The following is a 25,365-nucleotide window of genomic DNA, read 5'->3' as shown; positions in this document are numbered from 1 at the left end:
TGTCATAGATGATCATCACATGCAGGAGGAAGAAGGAAGCTGCAGGGCTTTGCATGGGAATTGGTGGGATTTTCGTCAACGCTCGAGCCTAATTTGAAGCGTAAATGATACCGTGGAATAATAAAGTGCAGAGACAGGAGCAGTGGCGTATCCAGGATTATTTAGAGACATCTCGGACGAAATTACACTACGATTCTCTATACATGTGCCTTCACCATGTACACGCTACGCTACGCTACGCTGCTTGTTTGCTTCTACGTATTATATTTGCTTCTATCCAATACAACCGGCGAAGAAGGCTAGGCCACCGCTGGGCAGGGGCGAAGCTACTATGTAGCCGGTAGGTACAAGTGCACCCCTAAAATTCTAAAAGTTAGTTATAGTGTTCAATTTTTCACCATATATATATATCATCTATATTTTATTCTTATACATCCACAAGAAAGGTGCACCTCCTTTATATTTGCTCTAGCTTTGCTACTACCGCTAGGGCAGAGGTATTAACATTTTTTTCACTGGAAGTCGAACATCTCTTCTCTACTCCTGTAATTTTACAAGTGTTTCTTTGAAATCAAGAAGTTTCTACCGTCATGTTTCACGCACGAAATATGTAGATTTGTTTTTCTTCACCACATATCTAACAACCCTATATATCTTACCTAACAACTCGATAAGATGAGCCTTATATCTCATATTGTGTGTCGATTTGTTTTTTCTTCGCCACATCTCGCCTAACAACCCACTCACATATTTCCCCACACCTAATAATAAGATACATTATCTCTCACACACCCAACTAACTGCCTTTACTTTCCTCATCGTCAAGCGGACGTAGATCTACTTTTCTCTTTCACCTCTCATGTAAAAATCCGATAAGATAAATCTTTCTCGCTTGTGCAACCAACCATGCAAGATGTAAATCTTGCCATACACGTATAATAATTTTAAGTTGAATGTGAAGAATATATATGTGCTTAATAAATTAAACTAGACTCAATCAATCCACTAAGTGATATATAATTTTATAATGCCAAATATTATGATTTTTGAAATCAAATTATACGCATACTTAACACACAAAAATGTATTAACATTAAAGTATATATTTAATTTCGGATGCAAAGGTAAGATATCTGTTCTATATTAGTATCTGACTATTTTGTATTTATAGCTGAATTTGAATTAAAAATGATAGATAATGATAAATCTGAATCCAAATATTACAACCGCCGAACATGGTTTAGGAAATGGTTCTGCCGGGCATATTTTTATTTGAAGTGGCCAAATTGATACGGAAACCATTTCTCAGCACCTTCTTGTGCCGTTCTTCACCCGTCGTCTCCTTTCCGCAGCAACCATCAGCGTCCAACCTCCTCTCTCACCCTCTCCGTTTGCAACAACCGCCCAACGCCAGGTGCCCAGATCGGCGTCCCTTCCAGCCATTTTCCGCGTCCTTCGCCGGTGTCGAAGCACCCATCAGGTGTGCTCACCCTTTCTCTCCTTCCTGCTGTGCGAAACCGAGACCTCAAGTAGGGATGGCTGCGAGAAATTCTTCGTCGAGGAATGGCTCCATGGGGTTTGTTTGGGAGCCAAAGTAATGAAGGGGATTGAGGGGCCTAAAATCCTTCACTGTTTAAAATTAAATAGTGAACGATTCTAGCCCCTTCAAACAATCCACAACTCTCCGAAACAAGCTCCGGGAAAAAAATTCTCTATCCACGTCCCTACAAGGAGAGCTTTTTCTCATGTCCGTGTTGGAGAATTTATTTGGGTGAATAAATCTCGGTTAGAATATGCAATATTTAGTGTCAAATTTAAATTAATTATATAAAATTAATATAAATTGAACAAACAAGATTTAAAATTCTAAGAGATCTCTACTTTGAGTTTAGTTTGCTATTTCATAATAGATATGTATTGAGGTTTTGTTATAATTTTAACATATTTAGATCTGGAGAAGTTCGCGGAGGGAGTAAGCACGAACGGGGATGGAGGATGGTTTCTCATCCCCGTCCCCGTGAACCCGATAGGGACTAAAATTTTCCCGTTTCAATCATGTGGAAACTAAATTAACTCTTATCCTCGTCCTTTAATAGGGGATTTAACCGCGGGGAATTAGTGATCGAGTCCCTATTGCCATCTCTAACCCCAAGCCTAGCTTAACCTATTCATATTCGGATATGATCTTTCTACAAGTGTATATACATGTCATTTTTTTGCATACAATATTGGTTGTATAAATACACCCATGTCTTTAGGGCTAGGTTGGATACACTCATTCCCCGTTAGGGATTGGAGGGGATCGAGGGGAAATGAACAGTGTGTGCATATTTTCCTCTTCTATTTCAGTTACAGATTTAAACAGCCTCATAGGCGTGCCCTATGGGTACTGAACACCTATTGTACCTCAATTGGGGTCCGATTTGATATATCAGAGACCATATTTAGATGGCACTTCGTGACACAGTTAATGAATGTCAGACTCCAAGCATCATACTATCATGTTCTAAACCTTTTGGATAAATTGTTTATGATTTGTTTGTCTTAGATCTTACATACAAATCCTCTCTAAGTCATATATATCTTTGGCTACTGCTTGTTTTAAAGTGTTGATTAAATTTTTTTCTTAATTATACAGCAGTGTACCTGCTTCAGTTAATAGTTATCTGATATCTACCCTTGGCCAAAGCAAGCTATCTATTGTGCCTGTGATTTTTGTTGGGAGCTGTCATAGTTCAGTTTTTGGTAGGAACGGTCACAGCTCTACTCAACTGAAGGCATGGCTGTAAAATCTAGTAGAAGTTCAGATGAAAGCTATATAGAGCCTCTCCTATGCTGGAAGAAGGAATTCAGATCATCTGTAATTAAAATTGTTGATTCGTCCTTAAACTCGAGTTTGATGTCTGCCGACAGTATTTGTTCAATTCCTGCTTCAGAATATGGTTTCTATTTTAATAAACGAATGAAGATGGATGAGGAATATGATCACCTTCTGACAAATGGAAATATGAAAGATAGTAGCACGGCAAACTTCACAACCACTGGATATGTCTCATCTCCAGAGCGCAACATGGATGGTCAATCATGTATGGTTAGTTCAACTACAGAATTTTTAGCAGGATCACATTCTAATGTTAATACTGGTCAGCCATCATCCTCATCAAGTGCACCATCTTATATCAGTCAGAGTATTAAAGAAGCTTGGGAGTGTTCATTGCCTGATACAAATACTCCAAAACCATTAACAGAGTTAATATCAGCGAGGGACCTTTGCATCTCCATCCTCAAAAGGAAAATATGTTCCGCCAAAGACTCAGAACTAAGCAGAACATCAAGTACTATAGACCGTGATGATAATCTAAACAATCCTTTATTTGAATGCACAAAATGCGGTCTGATGGAAGATCCATCCAAAATGTTAATTTGTGATTGTTGTGAAGGAGCATTTCATTTATTGTGTTGCAATCCACATGTCAAGAAAATACCAGAGGAAGAGTGGTATTGTTTGGCATGTAAAAGAAAGAAACCTAAGAGACAACGTGGAAAGTTTGCAAATCCCAAAGTTGAATCATCCAAGGGCATTCAAAGACCCCGCCGAGGTCTTGGTCCTATTCGAGATATGTTACTGGATTCTGAATCATATGAAAGTGGGGTTCGGATTGGTACTAAGTTTCAAGCAGAAGTTCCAAAATGGTCTGGTCCTATTTCTAGGTATGCTCGCTTACTCTTGATAAAGTTACTTTAAGTTTTCATGTTAATGCAATTAATGCGATAGGAGAGGCATCTTCTACTTAACTAACGATTTCTTTTCATAAAAAATCGTGATTTATTTTTGGTTAAAGTCCGCTTTTAACCTTCATCTTACATGACAGTCCTATTTTCAACCTTGAATTATAAACCAGGTATGCCCTCCAATTGTTGAAATTTGGTACCTAGCTTGTTTCAAAGGTGGTTATCTGTTTTATGAAAATCATAGAAATCATAGCTAATTTATCTTAAATCAGAAACTATCACCGAATATTTTTCTAAAAATATTATCGGTTAGTACTCTACTTGGAATTATTTGGATCTTGTTTATTCATAGTGTTTCATTGCTGCGAAAGGGCCTCTAGTCTAGTGGTTATAAGCTTCCAAGTAGCACCTCCAAGTCTCGGATTCGATTCCTCTCGGGGATGATTTTTTCGGCTTGGTTAAAAAAATCCCATCGTTGTGCCCCATCTGCTCTCGGGTTATGATGTCCTGTGTGCCACCCTCCGGTTGGGTTGCTGTAGAGTAGACGGTTGACGTCGGTCTGTTAGTGATGGAGGCTGGGGTTCGAAGATTTTCTCGGTTGGGACCATTGTTTTAGTCTCTTCTTAATATAATACCAGGAGGACGGTCATTCCCTCTCCGGACGAGTTTTTTTAATAGTGTTTCATTGCTATTAGTCACGCTTGTCATCTTCTACCCTACTTTATGTTGATTGTATATTCGTATGGTGTTTAGGCAACATCTTTTTTTTGAAACTTATAATTGAGTTAGAAAATCAACATAAAGTAAAACACTAGCCATGCAATGCCTAAATACGATCTATACATGTGGTGGAGCATGATATTTGTGATGTTGGTGTCATCTTCTACACCTTTCTATAATTCTATGTACTTCCTCGGTCCTGTAATATTATGCATTTCAAAAAATTTAAGACAACTTAAGGGAATACTCAAATGACATATGCACCCATGGATTAAACTCAATTAAGGTGTTTATTACCAAATTATGTGTAACAAACTTTACCAAATCTGAGCATGTGCACCATATAGGGTAGATTTAGTGCTGGGGCTTCCACATGAGACCTAGGGAAGGGATAAATCGAGACAAACGTTTCCCTCGCAAATGCGGAAAGGCTTCTTCGAACCCACAACCTGGTGACTGACTCAATGAGATAGCTCTCACCACTGCACGAGGCCTGCCCTTCATGGGCACCATATAGAATGCCATATATTTCAGTACAAGTTTTATGAGTTATAATGCACTGTTACAGAGGGAATACTCATACATAGTATGTTAGATCTTAGTAACTAGGTTCTCGGATCGAGGAACGGGAACGTGGTACATGGTACGCTACTAAAACTAGGTTTTAACACTACGGGAACGAGATTGTTCCCACGTTCTCGGAACGGAACGAACGTTCCCGGAACGAGGAACGTGACCACGTTCCCAGTTCCCGGTTACTAAGTGTTAGATCCTCTTGGTCGATCTTCATGTATGATACACCACAAAATGATAATTCAAATAAATAAAAGGTCATCACTGACCACTTCAAGCAGCATTTGGGCACAACGGCCCCTAGAGCAAGGACGTTCGACTGGAATTCGCTAGGCTACCACCACATTGATCTTTCCTCCCTGGAAGCTCCTTTCTCCCAGGAAGAAATCAAAGAGACTATACTCTCAATGCCTCGCGACAAGGCGTCAGGCCCGGACGGGTTCACAGGTACCTTCTACAGGGCATGCTGGGACATCATTAAGGACGATTTAACAGCAGCGTTTAATCAGCTCCACAACTTAAATGGGCAAGGCTTCAAACTACTGAATGCAGGCAATATTGTTCTCATCCCCCCAAAAAGGATGCTTTGCGGGTGAGCGACTTCCGCCCCATCAGCCTCATACATAGTGTTGCCAAAATTTCCTCAAAATTATTGGCCAACAGGCTTGTGCCCCACCTAGACGGTCTTGTCTCAAAGTGTCAAAGTGCCTTCATTCGAAAGAGAAGCATCCAGGATAACTTCCTATACGTGCAAAATATTGTCAGGCAATTCTAAAAGACCAAAACATCGGCGTTATTCATAAAGCTGGACATCTAGAAAGCGTTCGACACGATAAATTGGAGCTACCTTTTAGAATATCTACAAGCTCGCGGATTTGGACACCGTTGGCGTGAATGGATTACCATCCTTTTTAGCACGGCGAGTTCTAGGGCCCTAATAAATGGTGTTCAAGGAGACAGCTTCGACCACATGCGTGGGGTGAGACAAGGAGACCCCCTCTCTCCCATGCTGTTCTTCCTTGCCTTTGACCCACTGCAAAGGATTTTAGACCTTGCTTCAGAGCATGCGTCCTGACACCTCTCCCTCTTGCTACAGCTAAGCTCAGAACCTCGCTCTATGCTGACGATGCAGCTATCTTCATCAATCCAACCTGTAATGACCTGCAAGCGGCCAAACAGATCCTCAATGCGTTCGGAGCTGCCACGGGTCTAACAACAAATTTTGAGAAAAGCTCCATCCACCCCATCTGTTGTGAAAATGTGGATTCGTCCAACATCCTCCAGCCGTTCCCGCGATGCTGCAAAACCTTCCCTTGCCAATACCTCGGCCTTCAACTCCACACCCGCCCGCTCCAAAAAATTCATGTCCAACCACTAGTGGAGAAGATCGGACAGCGACTTGCCGGATGGAAATGTCGACTACTTAACCGCGCAGGACGCCTCACCCTAGTATCTTTAGTGCTCTCCTCCATGCTGATCTACCACCTAACCATATTCCCCCTTGTGAAATGGGCTAGAAAGCAAATTGATAAGATTCGGTGTTCTTTCCTATGGAAAGGTGAGGATAACATGCACGGGGGGCATTGCCTTGTTAATTGGCAAACGGTGGCTAGACCAAAGGACCTAGGGGGTCTAGGGGTGCTCGATCTTGAGAAATTCAGTCATGCCCTCCGGCTCCGTTGGCTTTGGCAAGAATGGACAGACACCTCAAAACCTTGGGAGGGGCTCCAGGTCCCTTGCAACAAGCTAGATCGCCTGCTGTTTCAGGCGTCCACCACTGTGGTGATTGGTAACGGCATCAAAGCAAAGTTCTGGCACCATAGCTAGCTGGATGGGGAGGCTCCACGCAACCTGGCACCTCACCTCTTCAAGCTGGTCAGAAGGAAGAATAAATCTGTGGCCCAAGAACTGACTAACAGTGCTTGGATTCAGTCTCTGCGAGGGAAAATCACAACCACCACGCAAATTGAGGAATTTGTCTACCTCTGGACTAGGATCCGATAGGTGAGCTTGCAGCCGGATGTAGAGGACACTTTAGTCTGGAAATAGACACAACACGGTCTCTACTCCTCCAGCTCAGCCTACAGAGCCCAATTCTTGGGTTCCTACATCAAGCACAAGATCAGCCTCATTTGGCGGGCTAGAATAGAGAACAAATGTAAATTCTTCGCTTGGGTGCTCATCCAAAATAAACTCCTCACGGCAGACAACCTAGCACGTCGTGGATGGCCGCACCAACCATCTTGCGCCCTATGCAATGGACCTATAGAATCAGGACTCCATCTATGCCTAACCTGCCCCTTCGCTCATGAGGTCTGGAACACAGTTCTTGCTTGGGGAAGCTTTTCCCTGCCGCAACATGTGGATTTGAGCAACATCTCTAGCATTAGCGAGTGGTGGGAGAAGACGGAGACTCTTTCCACAAGATCGCAAAAGGGAGTTCAATGGCCTGGTCATCTACACTATGTGGAACCTTTGGAAGGAGTGCAACCGCAGAATCTTTGAGCATTGCTCGCTGTCACCGCTCCAGATCGCAGGGAGAGTGAGAGTGTGTCTTGCTCTATAAAAGTGCGTCCAGCCGCCTTGGCTTGTACTAGGGTTGCCTGTCGTGTTTCTTCTTAGGTGCCCGATCCTAAGGCCTGAGTGTCGCTGACCCTATGTACTCTAACTTTTTTTCCCTCTCTCTTAATTGAAAGGCAGAGCTCCTGCCACTTCGTTCAAAAAAATAAATAAATAATGGGCATGAATATGAGAAATAAAACAATCGGAGTAGAACAAGTCTAAATAGATCACCAATAGGTAGTTTTTTATTATAGAAACAAAATTGGCAATTGTTTTATATTTTTCCGCTTTGGTGATAGATGAGGTCACAAGGGACATACAAGGAGATATACCGTGGTGTATGCTTTTTGCCGATGATGTGGTACTTATTGAGGAGAGTAGGAGTGGTGTTTCGCAAAAGTTGGAATTGTGGAGGCAGACGCTGGAAGCAAAATGTTTTAGGCTTAGTAGGTCTAAAACGGAGTATATGAAGTGTGATTTCAGTGCCATGGGGTATGAGGATGGCGATGTTAGTCTTGATGGGCAAGTGGTACCCAAGAAAGACACTTTTCGTTACTTAGGATCAATGCTTCAGAAGGATGGAGACATCGATGAGGATGTCAGTCATAGAATTAAAGCTGGATGGTTGAAGTGGCGGCAAGCGACGAGTGTCTTATGCGACCCCCGGGTGCCACACAAACTAAAAGGCAAATTCTACAGGACAGCAATCTGGCCGGCTATGTTGTATGGAGCAGAATGTTGGCCCACTAAAAGACGACATGTCCAACAACTATGTGTGGCAGAGATGCGTATGTTGCGCTGGATATGTGGCCACACAAGGAGAGATCGAGTCCGGAATGATGATATACGAGAGAGAGTAGGAGTGGCGCCAATTGAGGAGAAGCTTATGCAACATCGTTTGAGATGGTTTGGACATATCCAACGAAGACATGAAGAGGCACCAGTGCATATCGGAATAATTAGGCGTCCCGAGAATGTAAAGAGAGGTAGAGGTCGACCAACCTTGACGTGGACAGAGGCTGTGAAGAGGGACCTGAAGGAGTGGAATATTGATAAAGAGCTCGCCGTGGATAGGACCTAAAGTGTGCAATTCACGTGCCAGAACCCTGATTTATAGTTCCGCTTTTCCTCCTTAATCGTTTGACTTTTTTTGTGCCCATTTAGATCTTGCTGGTTCTTGTGGGTTTTATCTCTTTTTATGTGTTTCTCCGTTTCGTCGTTTTTCGGTTCTCCTTTGCCTTTGTTTCCCTTTTCTTTTCTTTGGGGGTTGAGCTCTGAGATTTTCATACGGGGTTTCATCTCTAGCCTACTCCAACGTGCTTGGGACAAAAAGGCTTTGTTGTTGTTGTTTTATATTTTTCCGATTTAAAGTAAATTAGTTATGATTTTTTAGAGATTAAGCCATTTTTAATTATTTTTAATATATAGAAAACCACCTTCAGAACCAGCTAGAGGACTAAATTTGCCTGGTTTAATAGATGGGATAAATCTCCTACTGTCCTATACCGTTTATCACTTTGGTTGTTTCCATGTTTATGGGAAAAAACAGTAACAGATGGGACGACCAGGACTGGCACTGGAAATGGGATGGAGGATTTCCTTCCTGTATTTGCAGGATACCATTTTTTTACAAGGATGATCCTGTATCCATCATGTTTACATGCATATTCTTTGTTGCAACTTGGTATTGAAAAAAACAAACCCCGGGGGACAGACCTTCGCTGTGGTTTTGCCTGAAGAAAAGGATCTCAACACAGGGTCATGAAAAGGGACTGCTGGGCGTCGGCTGGACTGCCCAGGAACACGTTGAAAGCAACATAACTCTGGGAGTTTCTTTTTTTTAGAGGGGGGCTTGAACCCTGGTTGTTGGTATCATAACTGGAAGCAAAATCACCACAATAGCGGTGTCTTCTCAACTTTAATATTATCAAATAGTCTCTAATGTTAATACCACATTCTTTATGCAGTAGAGAAGATGAGTTTGCTGAGCCCACTGAACTTGATCGTAGTAAAACGACAATGCTGAGTGTATGTCCCAGTCCACTTTGAGCCTGATAAATGATAATCAACAAAAAAAATTCTTTAATGCTTATGATCAGGCACCCATCCTGACCCTCTTTTGTATTTTGAATGCTTAGAACAGTTCGAGGATAAGAAAACCAGTATCGGTAACTGGATCCAGTGCCGGGAAGTTCTAGACACAGGAGTTGTTTGTGGCAAATGGCGGAGGTATATATTCCATTCCAAATTACTGTTTTTTTTATCTCTATGTGTTTGGGTTAACATGTAGGATCAATATTTCTATATGCCTTTTTTCACTGCATGGATCTTTTGCAGGGCACCATTGTTTGTTGTTCAATCAAGTGACTGGGACTGTTCGTGCTCAGTTGTTTGGGATCCTATCCATGCTGATTGTGCTGTTCCACAGGTATTCTGTTAATACTTTCCTTTGATTTGGTTGTATTTTTTATGTGGCCTTGTGAGAAGGAGCTGCTTGTCCTATGTGATCATCAAACTGCATTAGGATTAGGGCAGCTATTCATTATTGATGGTACCTTGTGTAGTTGGTTATGTGTATATTATTATTTTCACTGTGGGTTTCCTTTCTTTTGATCTTTGGACGTTTTATTCATGTGCAAGTGCAATTTTATTTTCACAACACCTATTTGAAAAATTAAAATAACTCGAGTCTATGCAATAAGTGATAACATCATCATCGCTACGGCGCTACCTTGTATTGTTTGTACCATATTAAGGTGGTGTTTGAATGCACTTAGATAGTTGGCTAAAAATTGCTAGTGGAATTAGTTAGCTAACAAATAGCTAGCTAATCTACTAAAAGTAGCTAATACATGAATTATTAGCTAGGTTGTTTGGATATCTTTAGCTAATTTTAACAGCTAATTATTAGCTCTAGTGGATTCAAACATCCCAAGTAATTAAAACTACTTTTTTTAGAAACTGATTTCTCGATTATCTTTCCTTCGTAGGAATTGGAGACCGTTAAAGTTCACGAGCAACTGAAGTACATAAATAAGGTATATTCATTGTGATCTTGGAAGTAGTTACGATTGGCACTTTCTTTGCATCATATGCAAGCTACCGCCTTGGCCCAACATTTGAACATGACAAAGGGAACTAACTACAGTTTCTTCGTATTTTTGACCAGATAAACCGATGAGATGTGCTTTCTCTAATAAAATTGAACGCTTCCTATTTATGAAAATGTTACTCACTCTGTCCCAAAATATTAGTTTTAGCTCTTGATTTTTATGCCTAGGTTTAAATAGATGATGATGAATCTAGACACATGTAAAACAAATACATTAATTATTGTATGAATCAACTAAAAAGGTAAAACAAATTTTATTTTGGGATGGAGGGAGTTTTTTTTGTGATACCTCACAATATATGAGGACTGTGACTATTGGTTGGTAAAACTTCAAAAATATAGTATAGAAAGCTGTTTCTTATCACAGGCATTAGTATCACATAAATCTAGCTAGTCAATCCAGATTTTTTTACACCAGTGAAGTTAGGATTTTTTGTATGTCTAAACTTTCTCTTTATTGGTGCCATGTAACAAAATCAAAATTCGAATCTAGAAATATTTGTTTACACATGAAGTTTGAAAGTTTTTTTAATGGATCTGTCTAAATTTTCTCTTTAAGTAGTACCATTTGACAAAAAATATTTTTTTATGTATATCTCTCATCCAGACATGCCTATACTTTATGGTTAACACTGATATGCTTAAATGACAAGATTAGTCCAAGCACAAACCAGTTTAATTGACCTTTTTTTAAATCTTTGTAGCTGAAGAATCGTCTAGGTGACAGCAATCAGAAACGCTGAAAAACGTGCGCACCCATCCTTTCTTGTTTTTTCTATCCCACTCCTGCGAAGTCTTTTGCTATCTTTTTGTAGCAGGTTTTGTCTACAGCCTAGATGAGAAGCATTCTATCTCTTTTTTTTTTTTTTTGAAATAGGGTACTCTTGCTGTCCTGCACCAGTGCTGTCCACAGATGGGTGTCGATACCGTGTACCAATTTTCCTCGGATGCCTCGGATGAAGTGAGAGCCAGTAGATATGAAATCCGTGTCTACGCATGACATCTTGACACATAAAAATGCTCCTTCCAGTCAACCGGCATACGTTATACGAGTTTCAGTGTCGTGTGTAAATAAGAGAAAGAAAAGGCATTTTAAAAACAAAAGCCATAGCAAAAGCAAAAAAAGGAGGAGGAGAAGAAAATACTCGATGCTGCTGGAGAACTACAACTCGGTGAGATGGAAACAGAAAGGTCTGGGTTGTATCATGAGGTGTAAACTGGGGTGGTGGGCGTGTGGCCGTGTTTGTGTGTGTGTTTACAGTTTTGTCACCTCCGCTGCTTGAATTATGATGACCGAAGAATGGATCACAATGCTATAGTTTGATTTCTTTTACAAAAAAAAGCTGAATCACAATGTGAAGTTGATGCTAGCTCGAGTAAGATAGTCGTGGTTCAATGGCCAGTGAGCTAGGAGTCCCGTCATTACGACGCAACCGTCCGTGTGACCTTCGGGCGATGTTCGGTTTTACTATAATTTATATAGATTGAGAGGGTTTTAATTTCTAGTAAGTTAATTTTTTTTAATCCGTATCAATCTCTTCAATCTATATGGATTAAAAATAATTGAACAAGACGCGATGCGCCCTCTCGCTCGTGAAAACCATGTCTATATTTTCTGTTCGGTTATTCGTGGTTGGCCAGACGCAAAACTCGAAATTCAAACACACCATATCCAACCACTAACCATAATATGCCAGACACAAATGAAATACCTAGCAACTGACATTATATTTCACCCTCTTTCATAGTGGACATCAGTTTGAAGTTGGCGTGTTTGGTTCTCACCTTCTAAACTTTAGTAGTTAATTCTAGTCTCTAAAATAACAAACATGGTGACATAAATAGATCTTTTAAATAGTATTTATAAGGACTAACGTTTAGTACCTAAAGTTCAGTAGAGTAACTAAAAGAACTAAACATTATAAACTAAAACAGTTCACACTTTGCACACGTGAAATATATCATGTCCCCTCCCAATAATAACTAAAATAAAAAAGAAGATGATGCAGAGCATAACTTAGGTAATGCTTGGTCCAGAAGCAAGAGAAAACATAATGATTTTATTCTATCTTTTATTAGGTGATGTTTGGTTTCTATCTCCTAAATTTTAATGACTAATGTTCAGTTACTTTTAGCCCCTAAATTGCTAAACAATATGACCTCAAATAGAAATTTTAGGGACTAAAGTTAATTTCCGACTAAATGAACCAAACACCCCTTAGTTAATTGGGGTCTAAAACAGAGCAGCTCCAAAAAGAAAATACTGCCCTGATATATGGAATACCACTACTCCCTACAAAATACCATTTTCGCAAAATGAAATGGGGCTATTCCCTCTTCCAAACACCAAAATTGGCTTGGAGCCACTCTACCCAATTAGGCTCTACAACCAAACACTATCTAGCTCTCAAACAATAACATTGGAACGGGGCTATTTCATCCGACTAAACAGGGCCGTGCCAGTAAAATCCGAGGCCCTGTTCGAAAAACATAGCAATATAAAACTTTTAATTTATTACATAGGTATCTAGCAATAAAAAATATCAGAAACCATATGTATTTAACCTTAATTTTTACTTGAACAACATATTCTTCTAGTGGTTCTTAAAATTAAATTTTTTTTACTAATATATTCATATTAATCTTCTCTGACATTTCCACATTTAGCTAATACTGAAGGAAAGAAATTATCAATTCACAATATAAACTATAAAAGCCGAAGGAATATATAAATAAATTAAAAAAATAAAAAATACCTTGCATGGACGTGCACTCGTGCAGCAGCCATGGGATCATTTGCAGTTTGTGTGTTGTACCGTAGTTTACTATTTTACTTGTTTCAACTGTTTAGTCACAATGCACAGCAGTAGATGTAGCGATGTACGTATACGACCATATAGGGTACAGAGTTGCGGCACCCGCAGCCGCAGTGCGGCACCTGCACCGTCACTGTTGTGGCTGCGTCGAGCTGTAGCATGGTATACTAAGTACTATACGGTAATACATAAGGACAGTGCCTATACACGCTTCAAACTGGCTCAGTGAATTAAGGAGTGACACAATTTTAGAGGCCCTGTCAGAATTGGGGGCCCTGTTCCGTCGAACAGTTTGCACCCCCTCTCGCACGGGCCTGCGACTAAACTCCACAACTAAATATGTAAGAGCATCTTCACTTGTTCCAAAAAAGTCCCTAAAATCTATTTAAGGTGTTATTAACCAAAAACATGCTCCAACAATTTCTTAAACGAGGTCACGAAGTATACCAGCATTCTAAATATCCCTATTTAGTCCCTAGATTTGGGAAGCTATTTGGTATTCCAATAACATATTTTGTGTGTCAATCACACCATAATTTCATTTATCTGTCATCGAGTTCACGCTCATGTATAAGTAATGTACTTGGGATAATTTGAGTTGTGAAAAGAATGAACCCCGTTTTGACAAGTTTGAAGATGATCCATCAAAAATTTAGAGAAAAATGATCGATCGTAATTCATATCGAATGATGATTGAACTTTATCATACAGATGAAACCAAATTTAAACTGCAAGTAATAACTAGAAAAGCTGGGTTAGCGTAATTTGAAAATATTTAACAACCTAAAAATTAGGAACTGTTGAAGGCTAGGATTGTTTTTGTTCCCAATATATATTTAGCAAGTTTCTAAATCTAAGGAGGCGTTTGAATGCACCAAATTTAATAGTTAGTTGCCTAAAAATTGATAGTAGAATTAGCTAGCTAAAAAATAACTAGCTCACCATTAACTAATTTACTAAAAATAACTAATAGATGAAGTATTAGATGTATTGTTTGGACGTCGTCAACTAATTTTAGCAGATAACTATTAGCTCTAGTGTATTCAAACATCTAAGAACCTGTTTAGAAACGCCCAGTTTTTAAGAAACTGGTTTATAGAAATTAAGATGGTTCCAAACATATTAGTTTATGCTCCCGTTTATAAAAATTGGATTGTTGGTTTTTTAAAAACCAAGAATCTAGTCTCTCATACATAAAAGCCAGCTTAAAAACCTGACATAAGTTTAGAGAGCTCTTAGAAAACTAATGGAGATGCTCTAAGCCTTTAACTACATAGCATTAGGGGTGGAAATGAGCCGAGTCGAGCTCGGCTCGGCTCGTCCATCTGGCGAGCTCGGAAAAGCGGCTTGACTCGGCTCGCTCCGGGCTCGCGAGCCGGCTCGCCGAGCCAACGAGCCTAACCATAAATATAAATCTGCTCTCTAAATTATAATATAAAATATTAAAAATATTTTAAATAACATATTTTAAATTAGTAAAATAGATATATCAATAATATAATATAAAATAGATTATTTTTTATAGTAATCTCAAATAACATAAATTATTGTCTACTCAGTACTAATATTATATCCTAATTAAGATTTTATGTAACAAATTGTTGTTGGATCAAGCCACGAGCCAGCTCGCGAGCTGCACCGAGTCGAGCCGAGCTGGCTCGCTCTTTTCACGAGCCACAAAAACAGGCTCGGCTCGGACTCGTTCTGAGCGTCGAGCTGGTCCGAGCCGAGCCGAGCTGCTGTGAGCCCGAATCAGCTCGTCGAGCTTGAGCTTTTTTCCAGCACTACACAGCATACTCTGATCAAGACATCAAATTTAGGTGAGACTGTGAGAGAGTCCCGCGGCGCCCACGCGCGCGACCTGCGCGGGAGACCCGATCAAGCCGAAACCGAAAGCGACCGTACGCCACCAGGCCTACCAAAACGACGCGAGCCCGTGCCTCTCCCGTCCCCACTTCGGCCTTCCCTTCGCCTCCCCGTCCGTCCGCCCGTCCGTCCATCCGCCGCGCGCTAAACTTGGGGGAGGTGCCCAGCTGGCTGGTTCGCCGCTCGGCGAACGGTGATCGCGTGGCCCGTGGCGACGCTGGGGAGGACGGCGGGGGGCACGCACGGCACGGCCGGCTGGCATGGGTTCCGGGACGTGGCGCAAGGCCTACGGCGCGCTCAAGGACTCCACCAAGGTCGGCCTCGCCAACTTCAACAGCGAGTACAAGGTGACGACGGCGACGACGCCTTGCCTTCCGATGTCCGATCGATCGGTGCCCATCCATCCATTCCATTCACCCGCCGCGCCGTCCGGGCTCCCATGCGGCCATGCCCCTATGGCGTTCGACTGCCATCTTCCCTCCCGAGTCCCGACTGCTCTGCGTCCCGCCATGGCCAATTGCCCACGGCGAAGGCGTCTAATTTTCTGATGCATGAATTAATTCCCTGCAGGATCTGGACATCGCCATTGTGAAGGCGACGAACCACGTGGAGTGCCCGCCCAAGGAGCGCCACTTTAGGAGTGAGTGCTAGGCTCCTACATAGAGCGCATTCGCAGCAGCTAGCCGGCGACGGCGACGGCGTTGATGATGGTCGGCTTCCTCTGCTTCGTGCAGGGATACTCTTCGCGACGTCGGCGCACCGGCCGCAAGCCGACGTCGCCTATTCGATATGCACGCTGGCTAGGAGGCTGTCCAAGACCAAGAGCTGGATAGTGGGTCCTGCTTCTTGCTCCACGAATTTGTTTGTTCATGAATGCATGACGATCCTTGATCCACTCGCTCACACCACTAGCTGTTTCCTTTCTGGTTCCCTCTGATTCCGAGAACTCCTAGTTTGTTACAATTTGTGATGTCAAGGGCAGACATTTCTTGGTTACAGGTTGCACTGAAAACGTTGATAGTGATACACAGGCTGCTCAGAGAAGGCGACGGCACATTCAAGGAGGATTTCCTCACGTATTCGTATAGAGGAAACGTTCTGCAGATCCCGCAGTTCAAGGACGACTCCAGCCCATTAGGTGCCCATTCTTCATGCATTTTCCGAGCATGGGTGCAAAAATGGCGTCCGTCCCTGTGTATGTTTTGTTCTACGTACTTTCAATGCCTGAACAAACAGGTTCTCTGCTCGCCTCGCTTTTGCATGCAATGCAGCTTGGGACTGCTCCGCCTGGGTTCGCACGTACGCGCTCTACCTGGACGAGCGGCTCGAGTGCTTCAGGATCCTCAAGTACGACGTCGAACTAGATCGGCTGCTCAAGTTACCCCATGCTTCTGGCAAGGTAGGTAGTACTAGAAATGGAGTCTTGCGGGGTCTTGGCGTCGTTTAAATTTTACTCCAGTGAATTGCTGCTCTGAATCTTGGCAAAATTCCAGGCGCACAGCAGAACAAGATCCCTGCCGCTCGCGGAACTTCTGGTCCAGTTGCCAGCGTTGCAGAAGCTGCTTCTCAGGCTTATTTACTGCCAGGTCTGATCTTTTTTTTAGAGAAAATAAAATTGTGTTAAGCCCGGTTCATGGAATAAGAAACACTACCACCGATACACCATTTCATTTTTTTTCCATTGTCATTTTGCAGCCTGAAGGTGCAGCCTGCACAAACTACCTCGTACAATATGCGCTGGCTCTTGTAAGTCTGAAGCTTGTTCTGGCAAATAATTTTTTTTGGCGCAATGTAGTGTGTGTGTTCCCTTATATCCTCAAGTCTTACAGAGGTCTTGTGTGCCATAGGTTTTGAAGGAAAGTTTCAAGATATACTGCTCAATCAATGATGGCATCATTAACCTTGTTGACATGGTAGCTTCCAGTTCTTGCTGAGATGCTTTTTTTTAGATACATGCCCCTAATCTGAACATACGGATCATAATTCCTTATGTTTTATCTCATGTGATGCAGTATTTTGAGATGCCGAAGTATGATGCAATCAAGGCCCTTGAAATCTATAAACGAGCTGGTCAGCAGGTATATAGCAACTAAGAGATTTAAACCATGAACTGGGTTGAAGAGTATACATTTGGATGAACTATCTTGTTCTTGGAATCTCATGGTGTGTGCCATCAATTTCACAGGCAGAAAAACTCTCTAACTTCTATGACCACTGCAAACTTCTTGAGCTGGCCAGGACTTTCCAATTTCCCACTCTGAGGCAGGCATGTCCCGACATTCGTTACTGATTTTAATAGATAAATCTTCAGGAAAGATAATACTACATCACTGACTATACCAAAGTTAAGTGTAAAAATGTCAGTCGTTTGAATCCTATTTGGAAATTGGAACGACTTAAATTTTGTCCTCTGCACACTGTACTGTACTAATAGTCATTCACTGTGTTGATCGGCTACTAATCACCACTATGCAGCCGCCTCCTTCATTTCTTGTGACAATGGAAGAGTATATCAGAGAAGCACCCCGTGCCGATACTGAGAGCAAGAGTTTGGTGAGTGTGTCCAGCGTCTGTGGAACTTCAAAAGGCCAAAGCACATAAGAGAATAGCTCTGATTAATTAGTGATGTTTGCTAAACCAGGAAAACTATGAAGAGAATCAACCTAGTGATAATGAAGCAGCATCTCCACAGGGAGCCGAGAAACCAGTGGAAGATGAAAAGTATGAACCTGCAGAGCCTGAAGCGGAGCCACAACCATCTGTTGATCCTTTGGAAGAAGCAGTGGAACCTCAGCCACGGGCGACTACTGGGAATCTATTAGTATTTCCTCTATGTTTCAAGAACATTCTATACTTTAGCTCAGTGTCTGCTTCTGAAGCCTCATGTTTTACAAATATATGATGAATTGCAGAACTTGGATGAAGAAGTAAACCCCATGATTGCAGACCTTGAAACAAGCAATGCACTGGCTCTTGCTATTGTGGCACCAGGTTCAATGTTTATAGTATCCATGCACTGTTCAATAGCATACTGCACTACAGCACTAGCAGCAATTTTACATTGGTGCTATTTTGTGCAGAGAATACTTACTTAAGGAAGATCATGTGTTAGACCTTGTGCACTATGTAGTAATTGTCTCTTAAATGCAGGTAATGAAAACAAGATGCCAACTTCTCAAGACTTATTTGCCCTTGACAAGGCTGGATGGGAATTGGCACTGGTTACTGCACCAAGTAACCACACAAATCAACAAGTGGACAATCAATTGGTATGTAGACTTTTACTATCTCTAGAGAAAATATGATCATATGAATTTCACATAGATTATTATCTGTAAAAGATGTTGCCATAAGTTATAACAGAATTTTAGTAAAAGCAATCAGAGCTAAATTACTTGCATTTGCTCAACAGGCTGGGGGATTTGACAAGCTATTGCTAGACAGTCTTTACGAAGACGAGGCAAGGAGGCAGCAAATAGCCAGTGTGACCTACACTGGAAGTACTGCAGCAAACCCATTTGACCACAATGATCCATTTGCCATGTCAAACAGCTTTGCACCACCATCAAATGTGCAGTTAGCTATGATGGCAGAGCAGCAGCAATATTACCATGCACAGCAGCAGCAGTATTATCAGATACAGCAGCAGCACCAGATGGTGATGTTGCCGCCTCAAACATACCAGCAGCAGTCGCAGTATTCTGCCCCTTCTCAATCTGGATTATCCAATCCTTTTGGTGATCCATTCAGTAGCCTCGTCACGATGGCTAATCCACCAAAGCAAAGCAATTCAAATTTAGTCTGAATTGTTTTTTTTTTTGTGTCTACTGCTCCCACTAATTCAGACCATACACAACATTGACAATTTTGAGGAGCAACTTGTACAGTTCAAAAACTTTGAATACTGTATCTTAACGATGCGCTGTACTGCAGTAGTGCTCACATTTGGAAACTATTATGATCTGAAATGTTAATATAATACACAGTTTTGAGTTGTACACCATATCAGCTAATATGAGAGCATGTTTACCATCATACATTCCAGATGCCGGATAGCATAGAGAAGACGGTGAAATCGTAGTTTTTATTTAAGACTAGTCTTATTACAAGATCACATGAATTCAGGACAAATTTATTTTATACAGTAGCTCACAAATTCAGAAGGTCAGGCCTGATGCAGTGATGGGAGCTGTCTGAGGTCGTGGGTTCGCAGCAGCTGGGGAGCCCTTTCTCCAGAAGGTACTCATGTGGGGAGCCTTCGGCACTGGATTTGCCCACAAGTAGCTCACGAATTCATTACTTCATGACACCACTAAATGACATGAAAGTGACACCTTTTCCAGACCCCCTTCATCCAGTGCAATAACATAGCTCATCCATTCATTCCTCTTGAACTTGATTGGCATCCATATTTGGGATCTCCACTTCATCTGGAAAGCAGCCTGCATATATGTCGATACTCCGTGTAAGGCAGATGCTATAGAAACTGTTAGAGTATATTAGGCATGTTATAATATATTAGGCAACTACTAATATGGTTGGTTTAGGATTGATTATAATCCTGGATAACATTTCTTGTATCTAAGATAACATTCCTTGTATCTAAGATAATCTTCCTTATCTCTAGGATAGCCTTCTTGTCTTCAAGTCATGTACTCCTATATATTCTCTCTAAAGACTTGTTCCATATGGATTGAGTAGGTTTAGATCCATAGCAAGTCAAAATACAACTCAATCAGTTCAATCCACATCGAATTGAAATAACCAAACAAGGCCTAAAGGCTCGATGCAATACATCCAACATATTATACGCAATCTCTCCTTGCAGAAACAAAGCATAACGATAAAATGTCTCGAAATTGTTCTGATTTCTAGAAGTTCTTATGCACGCGTTTCAGTTCAGAATTGAGCACATCCGAATAGCGAAATGGAGATCCCAAATAGTCAGATACCTTCGATGAAATAGGTCGAGCACGGGTAACCGCGGGAGGAGGCGGCGACGGCGCGGGCCTCGTCGGCAGAGAGTCCCCGCCTCGGCGCTGCCGAGGAGCCCATGAACCCGCCAGCGTGGCCGATAAGCGCGAGAACCCCCAGGGCCGCGCCGGCGGGCCGGGGCGGAGCGAAGTAGGATGTCCCGGGCCGGAAGGGCGCCCAGTCGGGCTCGGCCATCCGCGCCATGGCGCTGTCGATCGCCTCCTCCAACCGCCGGGACTGCTCGGAGGCGTCCGTCGCAGGTGAAGAAGGCCCCGCGGCGTCCTCTTCAAGAACCTTCACCGCGCGCCGGCGAGTGTGGTTGTGCCGGCGGCTCAGAACCACGCCGGGCTGGGGCTGGGGCTGGGCCCCGAGGCGGCGCGCCAGGACCGCTGACCGGGAGCAGAGCACGCGTGCCATGGATGCCTTCACGTAACGCGTACGGAGTCAGAGTTGGCGCCCGGGAGACGGAGCAGCAGCAGCCTGTGAGCGCTTGCGTCCGACGGCGAGCTGGTGTGCGCGTCGCGAAGGTTGGGGGATCGTTGGGATTTGGGAAGAGGAGTGGGGAGCGTCGGTAGATATAGCATTTACTCAAGGGCTTTTCCGTAAAAAAGTCAGTAGCCAGCTAGCCGACTAGTCGGTCCAGAATCGGCTGCGTGTCCCACACTCACACGTCCGTTTTGGACGGAAACCGGCAAACCGCAGGCTGTGTCCGCCGGTTTATCTCAGGGGTATTTCCGTAATAATGAAATATGTACGAGGGGTTATTCAGAACATTAGCTACCGCCCACCTCTAGCTTAGGGGTCTGTTTGGTTGGGCTGTGGCTGTGAAAAAAGTTGCTGTGGGCTGTGAGCTGTGGAAAAAGCTGTTGTAGGCTGTAAGCTGTTAAAAAGCTAAAATCCGTTTGGTGGAAACCACTAAAAGTCGTTAAAAATTCTTCGATATATGTTTTCATAGTTCCATCCGAAAATCCACTTAAAGTAGGTCCAAGGGTGCTTTCAGATTTGCACTACAAGAAAGTCGGCTTTTAGAAAAAGCTGCTTCCTGGATCCAGTCCTTTAGTTGGCTTTTGGCTTTTAGTGGGGCAAAAGCCAAAGCCAAAAGTCAAACCAAACACAACCTAGATGTTACTAGAATAAGTGGCGCGACGAGACAATAGAATTCTTGAGTAAATTGCTATATACCTTTTATATAAATTGTTCTCGAGTTTTGGCAGATTGGAGCAATAGTAATAAAATACTTTAGATGTGCATGAGACTATCGCGATAATTAATGAGCATACAATATATGTTGTTCTAATCAGTCACACCAATCGATGTAGATGCATATGTACAAACAGAGCGCACAAAATTAAATTCCAGTTGATTCAAAAACATATCAATTTTGTTCTTGAAACTTCAGCATAGCAATCTTAAATTTTAACTTTTACAGACGCAGGTAGAAAGATCGGGTGAAGATATTTTTCAATTTCATAAGTTTATTTTTTAGGAATAATTATTTATCACAAATAGCAAATGATCTAAATTTTTCTCGAACACGCAGGAGAGTTGTGTATCATTTCATTAGCAGAAGGAAGAAAAATATCTTCTTTCGCTTCATCTTTGCTTCCAGTGTCTCTTTCCTTGATATGGTAGCAAAACTTTCTTATAAGCTCATATCCAGCAAACATATGCGGGACTTATTTTGCTTCCAGCAAACATATCTTCAAAGGGGGAGGGAGGGGGGGTCTTTGGTCTAAATAGAGAGCTTCGGCTTCATCCAGAAGAGGCGTCTCCGTTCGCAACCCATGTCGTGTGGGCAGTGAGGACCCGCCCCATCCATCCTTGCAGAAGCCATTGGCCATCCTGGCAAACCAAGAAATCTTTGTGGTAATGCTTCATGACCTCGTCTTTGTAGCCATCCAGAAGAGGCCTGCTCGTTCGTTTCTTGCCTGCCACTGTCTATACTTCTTAGGGCGCAGCACAAGGTCGCTGCCCTCACAGGAGATGCCATAGAACGCATAGCATCCCAGAACGAGTTTCTCGAACACCAGTCGAGATTCGCTCTCCCTCGGCAAGGTTGCGTCCAACATGTCGAACATCGACGTGCAGTAGAAGAGTATCTCCCGAAACCGTGACAGGAAGGAGGAACCATAAGACTGGTTCACAACGCTTTGGATGAACACGTCTAGCCTCATCTTCCTGATGTTGCTGAGGACGGTGTCCCTAGGGCTACATGCTACAGTTTGGCTTTCACATTTGGTGGATTATTGAATCAAAGGTACAGATAAATTATCTTGCAATATATTTCTTGTATTTTAATAATTTTGGTCTAATGGTCCATTGCGGATCTCTGTTTGATCTACTGCGTGCTCAGTTTACACTGCATGAGGTTCACACATATGCACTAATTGCTTAATTCTAATTTTATCATCCGATCCAATCTGGTTCCTGTTGGTGAAGATCAAACACAACGTTTGGAATTAACACGTGAAATAGCTGAGCGTGTAGACATTCTTTATTGCTAAGCGTGTAGACAATCTTTATGGTCAAAGAAAATGGAAGGGCGAGACAAATTTTGTGTCCTATTTTTTTTGCAGTTCCAAACAATCATTGTTGGTATAATCCTCCATGTAGGGAACCACCTTTTGTGTGATTTTCCACGGCTTATAAATTCATCAAATGAGAAGTATGCTCCTCTGAGCCATTACTTTAGTGAAATAAAGCCAACATAATTACATTGGGCAAAGGAGTGGAAGGCATCACTTGTGTAATTATGGTTATATATATGATCAATGCTTTCACTTTAGCAACACAGAGATTATGTCGTAGCCTAGTGAAGCTTCCAAAACCATTTGACAAACTGGTTGGCTTCAATGCCTTCCGGTACTCTCATCACTTAGTTAGAATTGTGTATTTGGCTCTCATTGTTCATGGCCAGTTCCTATACCTCATTCATATCTGGTAACGAAAAACGGTGAGTTTTTTTATTTGTTTTCATTCTCTACATATGAAATAATCAAAGTTTGAGCCCTGAGGTTCTTGTATTTTGTTACTGATGCTTCCTTGATTCTATTCTGTCAGTTTTGTAGGTGAAAAGGTATATGTGATGATCTGAACCCATTGTTCAGCTGCTCCATCATAGATGTAGATTCAGTATGAGTTTCTATGTAAAGTGTGCCAGCGATGGAACATTGGGTACTTTCTATTTTATTTGTTAGTTAGCTTGGATATAATTACTTCATAAATTTCCCATTTTTCATGATGCATGATTCTGCACAGAAGTTCCTAAATTTTTTAGCTGTCCATTTAAATTACTCTAATAAAATTGTGACATAAGTTCATCAATTTTCTCAAACAAATAGCATAGAGAACATGTCAGTGCTTCATGTAGATCTAAGGGCTCCAGGAGACCATCTTCCCTAGCAAACACCAACTGACAGAGTACGCTATATTATTTTTCCAGTACAGAATTTACTGATGCGGGAACTGAATTTCTTTTTCCCCTTTTCTTTTAGATGCAGCATAGGAGGCACTTTTCTTCCAATCGCATCTGTTTCAAAACAAAGACTATCATATCTTTTTAGAGTACATTTTTTCTTTTGAAAACGGAGTTACAGGGGCATCAGGCTTCAGTTAGATTCTATGAACCAATTTGCATTCTTTACTGCACTGAAAGTCTGAAAATTCCAGCTAATGAATCATGGTTTGAAAATATTGCTGTCTAAACAATTAAAAAATTATTAGCTTCATGCAAGAAATCATTTGGCCCCTCGCTGTTGTTTGTGTTAGTGCCAACAAGGGGAGGGGAGGATCTTAGCGAAGGACTGCTGCACCTGGAGTAGCGCAGGGTGATCACCAAGCTCATCGTCATCGTCCTCCATGAGCATGCGTGAGATGTAAGGGAGCGTCATGTCATTGTTAGGGACATGATGTCGGTCCTCATTGCTGGCATTGGGCTTGTGGGGGAGTTCAAGGAAGACAGGTGGGGACAATGGTGGCTGCTCCATGAGATCCTTGATGAAGAATTCCTCCGGTGTGGTGGCTGAAAGGGAATTAGGCTTACACCTAGTTCCTAAATAATTTTGGTGGTTGAATTGCCCAACACAAATAATTGGACTAACTAGTTTGCTCTAGTGTATAAGTTATACAGGTGCCAAAGGTTCACTCTTAGCCAATAAAAAGTTCAAGTATTGGGATCAACAAAGGAGCAAAGGGACAACCGAAGGCACCTCTGGTCTGGGGCACCGGACTGTTCGGTGCGCCACCGGACAGTGTCCGGTGCACCAGAGGACTCCAACTCAAACTCGTCGCCTTCAGGAATTTCCAGAGGCACTCCGCTATAATTCACCGGACAGTCCGGTGTTCCAAGGAACGACGCCTCAAGAACTCGCCATCTTCGGGAATCCGCGTGGGCTGCTCCGCTATAATTCACCGGACATGTCCGGTGTACACCGGACTGTCCGGTGTAACTCCGGAGCAACGGCTACTTCGCGCCAACGGTCACCTGCAACAGCAATTAATGCGCGCCAGAGCGCGCATAAGTCAGGCACGCGCGTAGTGGCGCACCGGACACTCTACAGTACATGTCCGGTGCGCCACCGGACTTCCAGGCGGGCCCAGAAGACAGAGCTCCAACGGTCGAATCCCAACGGCTTTGGTGACGTGGCTGGCGCACCGGACATGTCCGGTGTACACCGGACTGTCCGGTGCACCATACGACAGTCAGCCCCACCAAACGACTAGTTTGGTGGTTGGGGCTATAAATAACCCCAACCACCCACCATTCATTGCATCCAAGTTTTCCACTTCTCAACCACTTACAAGAGCTAGGCATTCAATTCTAGACACACCAAAGAGATCAAATCCTCTCCAATTCCACACAAGGCTTTAGTGATTTGCGAGATTGATTTGCCGTGTTCTTTTGAGCTCTTGCGCTTGGATTGCTTCTTTTCTTTCTCACTTGTTCTTGTGATCAAAACTCCATTGTAATCAAGGCAAGAGGCACCAATTGTGTGGTGACCCTTGCGGGGA

The 25,365-nt window shown here is 42.4% G+C and overlaps 3 protein-coding genes across 14 annotated transcripts; 2 read left to right on the top strand and 1 right to left on the bottom strand.

The window, feature by feature from the left end:
• The first annotated feature begins 1,274 nt into the window (after positions 1-1,274).
• On the top strand, positions 1,275-12,059 carry LOC100383647 (uncharacterized). 12 transcript variants are annotated; one of them, XM_008649912.4, is made up of 8 exons: positions 1,275-1,480; positions 2,639-3,711; positions 9,555-9,615; positions 9,731-9,816; positions 9,925-10,015; positions 10,578-10,625; positions 11,404-11,447; positions 11,577-12,059. In XM_008649912.4, the coding sequence occupies exons 2-7, from the start codon at positions 2,780-2,782 to the stop codon at positions 11,440-11,442; spliced, it is 1,257 nt and encodes a 418-aa protein (XP_008648134.1). In that variant the 5' UTR covers positions 1,275-1,480; positions 2,639-2,779; the 3' UTR covers positions 11,443-11,447; positions 11,577-12,059. The 12 variants fall into 12 exon arrangements, with proteins under 12 accessions (XP_008648134.1, XP_023156073.1, XP_035815630.1 ...); XM_035959740.1 differs by having other exon boundaries at positions 1,294-1,480; positions 2,642-3,711; positions 9,558-9,615; XM_020539099.2 differs by having other exon boundaries at positions 1,294-1,480; positions 2,642-3,711.
• A 3,406-nt stretch (positions 12,060-15,465) lies between these two features.
• Positions 15,466-19,198, top strand: LOC100284669 (clathrin assembly protein). Its single transcript, NM_001157564.2, has 15 exons — positions 15,466-15,728; positions 15,952-16,021; positions 16,116-16,213; positions 16,381-16,519; positions 16,653-16,780; positions 16,875-16,967; positions 17,077-17,127; positions 17,229-17,294; positions 17,394-17,459; positions 17,567-17,647; positions 17,857-17,934; positions 18,023-18,202; positions 18,294-18,372; positions 18,532-18,650; positions 18,794-19,198. Exons 1-15 carry the CDS (start codon positions 15,642-15,644, stop codon positions 19,184-19,186), a joined length of 1,728 nt encoding a protein of 575 aa, NP_001151036.2. The 5' UTR covers positions 15,466-15,641; the 3' UTR covers positions 19,187-19,198.
• Positions 19,199-19,445: 247 nt separating this feature from the next.
• On the bottom strand, positions 19,446-20,903 carry LOC100192574 (uncharacterized). The gene is made up of 2 exons (NM_001165645.2): positions 20,334-20,903; positions 19,446-19,823 (listed from the first exon to the last, which is right to left on the bottom strand). The coding sequence occupies exons 1-2, from the start codon at positions 20,770-20,772 to the stop codon at positions 19,762-19,764; spliced, it is 501 nt and encodes a 166-aa protein (NP_001159117.2). The 5' UTR covers positions 20,773-20,903; the 3' UTR covers positions 19,446-19,761.
• Between the last annotated feature and the right edge of the window lie 4,462 nt (positions 20,904-25,365).

The sequence above is a fragment of the Zea mays genome, chromosome 6 (assembly GCF_902167145.1).
Source record: "Zea mays cultivar B73 chromosome 6, Zm-B73-REFERENCE-NAM-5.0, whole genome shotgun sequence".
NCBI lineage: Eukaryota > Viridiplantae > Streptophyta > Magnoliopsida > Poales > Poaceae > Zea > Zea mays.
The sequence above is the reverse complement of the archived record's forward strand: the minus strand, read 5'-3'. Positions and strand labels throughout refer to the sequence as shown.

Bases quoted from the DNA above. Each gene is read 5' to 3' on its own strand.
- LOC100284669 (NM_001157564.2), top strand. From the start codon at position 15,642: ATGGGTTCCGGGACGTGGCGCAAGGCCTACGGCGCGCTCAAGGACTCC. The intron at 16,214-16,380 runs GTGGGTCCTGCT...TCTTGGTTACAG, and splicing joins CCAAGACCAAGAGCTGGATA to GTTGCACTGAAAACGTTGAT. The intron at 17,128-17,228 runs GTAAGTCTGAAG...TGTGTGCCATAG, and splicing joins TACAATATGCGCTGGCTCTT to GTTTTGAAGGAAAGTTTCAA.
- LOC100192574 (NM_001165645.2), bottom strand. From the start codon at position 20,772: ATGGCACGCGTGCTCTGCTCCCGGTCAGCGGTCCTGGCGCGCCGCCTC. The intron at 19,824-20,333 runs GTATCTGACTAT...ACATATATGCAG, and splicing joins CTCGACCTATTTCATCGAAG to GCTGCTTTCCAGATGAAGTG.
- LOC100383647 (XM_008649909.4), top strand. From the start codon at position 2,780: ATGGCTGTAAAATCTAGTAGAAGTTCAGATGAAAGCTATATAGAGCCT. The intron at 9,616-9,730 runs GTATGTCCCAGT...TGCTTAGAACAG, and splicing joins GTAAAACGACAATGCTGAGT to TTCGAGGATAAGAAAACCAG. The intron at 9,817-9,924 runs GTATATATTCCA...GATCTTTTGCAG, and splicing joins GTTTGTGGCAAATGGCGGAG to GGCACCATTGTTTGTTGTTC.